Source organism: Lepisosteus platostomus, chromosome 14 (assembly GCF_059453375.1).
Source record: "Lepisosteus platostomus isolate fLepPlt1 chromosome 14, fLepPlt1.hap1, whole genome shotgun sequence".
Lineage (NCBI taxonomy): Eukaryota > Metazoa > Chordata > Actinopteri > Semionotiformes > Lepisosteidae > Lepisosteus > Lepisosteus platostomus.
In genome coordinates, this window is record NC_142624.1 from 17575718 (window position 1) to 17581532 (window position 5815).

The 5815-nt window shown below is 36.6% G+C and overlaps 1 protein-coding gene across 1 annotated transcript in view; it reads right to left on the reverse strand.

The window, feature by feature from the left end:
- Window positions 1-5747, reverse strand: part of LOC148648914 (E3 ubiquitin-protein ligase MARCHF4-like) — a 42794-nt gene extending 37047 nt beyond the window's left edge. The window contains exon 1 of the mRNA XM_088607305.1: window positions 3838-5747. Coding sequence (XP_088463431.1) covers window positions 3838-4344 — 507 coding nt within the window. The 5' untranslated portion in view covers window positions 4345-5747. The remainder of the gene's footprint in view (window positions 1-3837) is intronic.
- Between the last annotated feature and the right edge of the window lie 68 nt (window positions 5748-5815).

Here is a 5815-nt window from a genome sequence, read left to right on the forward strand (position 1 = left end):
ATATGAAGCTCACCAAGTGGCAGTTACATTAAAAAAATATATTTTGGGATTAAGTGACAACATTGCTGTCTGACCTGCAAAGCTAGAATGAACTGGCTTTGGAATTGGAATTGCAGCAAAAATAATATAGGACAAGGCACACCACAAAACCCACCAGATTGAGTCGAAAATTTCCACTCATTTGTTATACAATTACTGTACCTGGCTAATATAGTGTTTGAAAACTCAGTAGATGCACATCCATGCTAGATGTACATTCTCTTCTTAATTGTATATGTCAATGAGTGCATTGTTCCTGAAGAGCATTTTATATTCAATATTATCAGTTGGCTCTGAAGATAGTCTTTTTTTCTGTAGAACTAATTACAGTCATACTCTTGTTTCATGTATGTTTTAAACAGTATATCACTTGAGCCACTCCATCCAAAAATAATTGATTGTTTCCATAAATAAAGCTGTAAAAGACAATTATTTGGATTTTGTTTTTCTTGGGGGAAATTAATAAACTTGACTTAGATAATAAATTTTGCAAACTGAAGAATACCTGCAATACTTATAATTGGTAACTCAGAGATTTTGTTGAAAGAAATGGTAGGAAGTGATTCTCTTAACAGCCTAGGGAAATATTTTTTTAAACATTGCCATGATTTCAGATATTATTTCCTGCTATTGTTAAAATACAAAATTGGTTTTGAAGCCACAAAGTAATATAACTTGAGTGCATTAATTGAAACAAACTTACATTAAATACACATGAACATCAGGACAAAACAACTTCCAAGTAGATCAGTTTTAATAACTTCTTGAAAAACAAAAAAAAATCAAACAATCATACTACACAAGTTCTCAAAAAAAAAAAGACAGTACAGGTATATCTGGATAACACGGTGAGATCCAGGCACATACTGTATTTTCTTTGTTAATTGGTTTCTGAAATCAAATTGCACTTTGAATGTTAAACTATTCTTGTATATACTGTAAGCAAACCAATATCAAGGTTAAGAATGATATTTTCATATAGAGGGTTTAGTGAAACTTTGTAAAGCCTTTTTTAGGGGCTTATGTGAACAGAGCTTTACCAATCGACAAATTCACTTCCTATCAGACTCAGCAGGAGCTTTAAGAATCTGCTTCTTGTGCCATAATTGGTTAAAATTTAATGATTCAGTTTAGCTGTAGACTCTATATTGAACTTCTTCTCTTGAAGTGGAAGATAGAAAAAGGTACTGTATGTGAATAATGCCAAAATATAGTAACCAAGTAGCAAGCAAAGAGGTTAATGAACATTTAAGAGATGAACTGAGTATTTCAGAGGACTGACATAATTCTCTCTATCTCAAAAATTTCCGAAGCAACTGTGCCACAAATTAACTTAAACAATTCAGGGTTATTCTTTGAGGACTGAAACCTTACATTGATTTTTGAGCACTGAAGAGATGAGAAGTAAATTTAGAAAGAAAAGGAACTGTGTTTTTTTTTAAATATTTGAGTAGATATTTATTTCAGTACCTGCACTTGGGCTGGCAGTACTTGAATCTCTGGGATGTTTTATTTGGCTTAGAGAAATGTATCAGAACCTCCCTCAGTTATTAATGTAATAAGGTTAATCCATCTTTGAGGGTTCCAGGGAGGGTAGCTTTCAACTGAAAAATACCAGGAATCTGGTACCCCCGTTGTACAGTAGATAACACTACTTGATGCACTTGATATTTAACATGCAATTATTCTAAATAAACCTTTGCATTTCAAACATATGTCTTATTTGTTATGATATCATTAATCTGTTCCAGGAGCCATGTGGCTATACAGTCCTTGGAATCTTTTCTGACTGCAGGTGGTGTATTAACTGTAATTACCTGTTATATTTATTAAAAATGGTGTCAGGATACTACATTTTAAAGCCTGCTAGTTATAACATTTCACATTGGAGCTCATCCTAATCCCAAACACACCAACCTAATATGTACAGTACCACTCGATGTTATATATTTCTCTAACTCATTGTCCCAAACATTCCAGTATCATTGTAAAGTCTCCTATACATGCAGAATTGTAAGTTAATGTTATAAAATTACTGTCTTATACAGTACATTATTCAATTATATCAAACCAATAGTTTTTCAGAGGTATATAGCCGTCCTCATATGAATGGCACTCAGGTAGTGGCATACAGGTCTCACCCTTGTGGTACATATTAGTAACACAGGTGAAAGAGCTTGATAACTACTTATTTAGTGTGATTTTTTGTGCTTCTTGTTAAAGTCCTCGGTCACTGAGAGGCTGCTGTTATGAGGATAGCTTGAGGTCTCATTTATTGAGAACTTCATTTTTATGGTTTTTGGGAATATCAATCTTTTGAACATCAAAGCAAAAAAAAAGTTGAAATGTCTACCACTGAAACACCTACAGATGATGAAGTGCTGTTTCTCAGTCCATGTAAATGTTTTATCAAGTGCTGCAAAAGTTGCTGACATGTTAAGAGAACAAATTAAATGATCCTGATGAGTGAAGCTCTGAATTTTCATTTGTTTGTGTGGATCTGAAATCAAAGCTCAGCCAACCCTACAGTCAGAATTACATTAAGTCAAAGTAGTTTATATTCAAACCAAGTAATTGGAGCTATAAAAGTGGAAGTAAAAATGAAATAATATTCAATAGTAACAAAATTTTCTCAGTGACAAACCATACATATACATTTGAATTAAAACAAATAATATTTGTCATGTTATTACAAAAATGTATAATGTTCCACTCTTCAGTTTAAAACATATAATCCTTGAGGGAATACAAAACACTCTGTAATAGTGAGTTGATGATATACTGCACACATGCCAAGTGATACTTTTCGGAAATCATTCTGAGTGAAGTATTTGACCATTCAACTGAAGTGCTTTAGTTTACTTAAGACAGGATCAATCCATATGTTCCAAAGAAGGTTATTTTGGCAGTTTAATTTTAAATTCTCATTTATCTAAAAACAAGCTAGGATAATTTACTGTACTTTTATCTATCTGCTGTCAATATAACACAGAATAACACATTATATACAGTAGTCTCCCATTTTACACTTTATGAAATTTTCCTTTGCAGAAAGATTAAGCTAGTGTACTTCAATTACATCCTGTGAAATCCTAAGTATGCTTCCTAAGACCAGAAGCCTCTACTTTTGCAAGTGTTTCAGATTTATGCTTTGCTTTATCAAGCTCACATAGACACCATTATTTTCTTAAGAGATTTAAACTGAAAGGTAAATAAGCCAAATGAGATTCACACCACACGAAAAACAATCAGTCAAAATAGTAATTTTACTTTATGACAGTGTGACTTATTACTTCCACTTTTTAGTATTGTAAACATATAACCACTATGATTGATCTTGATGGACTTCTCTCAGATATAGGAATCTCAGTCAGAGGCTTATCAAAGGACAATGCCTTGCTCAGAACCTGGGATATGAAGTTTCAAGGCCATTCAGAGAAAATGTTAAGGCAGTTTTATCCTTAGAGTGTACAGTAAGTCTTCTTCAATTTATTAAAGAAAGTGTTAAACACCACAAGGACCTGGTTATAACAATATTTTGAACAGATATCCAATTGTATTTTTTTCTGTTTTGGCCACAGTAAAAGCCGGTACAAGTAATAGAGTAATCAATGTTTTCAGTGGCAGAATGACAAATGACAAAATGCTCAAGAAAACATTTTCCGATAGAAATTGATTGCTTTTTGTTGTATGCTACATGTAACATAGTTTGGTATTATATTCAGACTGCCCATGACAGTTTTAACAGTAACCACATGTACATATACTGTTGCTGTGCGCCCACTTTCCCCGGCATACCTGCTCCGGTCCCTGAAAGCATATCCTGCATACGGGTGTTCTGATGCCGCTGTCGGTGCAGCTTTCTAGAGAGAGTCGCTCATCTGATTTCACCTTGGAGAAATCATCGGAGGAGGTGCTGCTCACAAGGGAGACCGACTGCTCTGGCGCTGTGCCAGCCCAAACTTCCGTTCTTTCGTCCTCTTCTTCTTCCCCCTCCGGTGCAGTGGCTCCCCCTGCTGTCTGTGCCGTCCAGCCCTCTGCCCTTGGGACACTTGTCAGCGTGTTGTTGTTGTCCCCGACGCTGCTGGCGCCAAGGAATCCATTCACATGGCTTTCCGTGTCCCGGCTGTTCATGGGGAGGAAGGAAGGTGGCGGGGCCGAAGGTGCAGGTGGCCTGAGCAGGAAAACCTTCAGGTCACTTAACAAGACGCAGCAGCGGCCCTTGAGCAAGCCCTGGTGGCGCAGCATTTGTCTGTGACTCAACAATCCACAGCACCATAAAATGATACCGACCGCCAACAACATGTGCACTTCTTGTTTAAAATTATGGATACAAGTTTAGTTTTGATGAACACGTGCCATGCACGTTAAATAGCTCAAATCCAAATCTCGAGTGAGAAATCTTTTCGAATCCGATACTTTTTTTCCCTGTCAGTTATAAGTTGGTTTTGTTTAAATTGTTTTCGAACGGCATACTATTTGGATTTAAACAACGTTCTTAATTCGAAATGAAACTAAAAGTTTAGTCTTTTACACCAATAACTGTTACTTTTCCGACTAAGTTACCACGGTTGTGTAGTGTAAAAATATTCTGAGGTTTCATTCAGACAACAGAATCAGTGATGGAAACAGATATGTATTTTAAGTTTTTCGTGGAAGGTTTGGGGGAGGAGCCACGTAGGCTACCGGTACATTCACTTTTAAAAATCATATCCGACTGGTAGACTAGTGGTGTGTTGTAAGATAAAATACGTAGAATCCACACTTAAAATCGGTGGTTAATGTAAGCATAATAATAAAAACCTAGACGTGAAACCATATACCTAAATAATCAAAACAGCAGCGCAATTGATGGCAAATGAGAATGCCACTCCAAAAAGCTCTTTTCCCAAAGGTACTATGTCTTTTTCAGCACATAACCATTTAAACATGTCTGGATGTCAGAAACACGCATCGTCCCATTTTTGTATTCCAATGCAGGTTTCGTTGCGTATTTACAACGGAATTACTCCACAATCTGTTTTAAACAATGATTTTTTATTTGTATTCCAGAAGTGCCAAGGAGCTCTTGCCATTTGATCACCGCTCATTTTCTTGCAGACGTCTTAAAAAGATGCCAACATACTGTAGCACGATTGAATAAGATCGCAACAAACACAACTGTTCGTTTTCGTAAGCATCCGTTACTATGATGGGAAGATCATTCTTCCGTAATTTTTATCATTTTTATATAGTTAACCTTCCGATTTGCCTGGGATCGCTTACCGTCACCAGTGTCCAGAAGAGCCCCAGTCCCATTCTGTTCTGAAATGCCAATTGTTTGCGCCTCTCTTTCAGTCGTTACCTTCCTTGAACCCAGTGGTCGATATTATTATTCTTGCTGTTTCCCAGATCGTAATTATGTTTTACCTTGCTTTCACCAATATATGTCCACGCTTTTGATTCCTGTAGTGCTACAAAATATAAACCAGGTCCGTTGCAGTTGACCCGGAGTTGTTGTCGGTTCCCAGGGTAGTCGATCATTTTAAACATAACATCCTCTGTGAATTCGTTAAAATGCTAGACAAAACAAAAACTGCATGTGTATCCACTTTACTGAATACCGTTAATTTTCAGGCAAGACTGAAAAACCAAGACCAGTCTGTTATCTGTGTAGTGTTTGTTATTGGCGGTAGCTGGCGGGTGCTGCAGTTTCAGCACCATGATTCCTGGGACAGCTCCCAAGTACGGCCGCGTCACACAGCAGAGAGGTGATGCAATGGGGGGGCTTGAATGG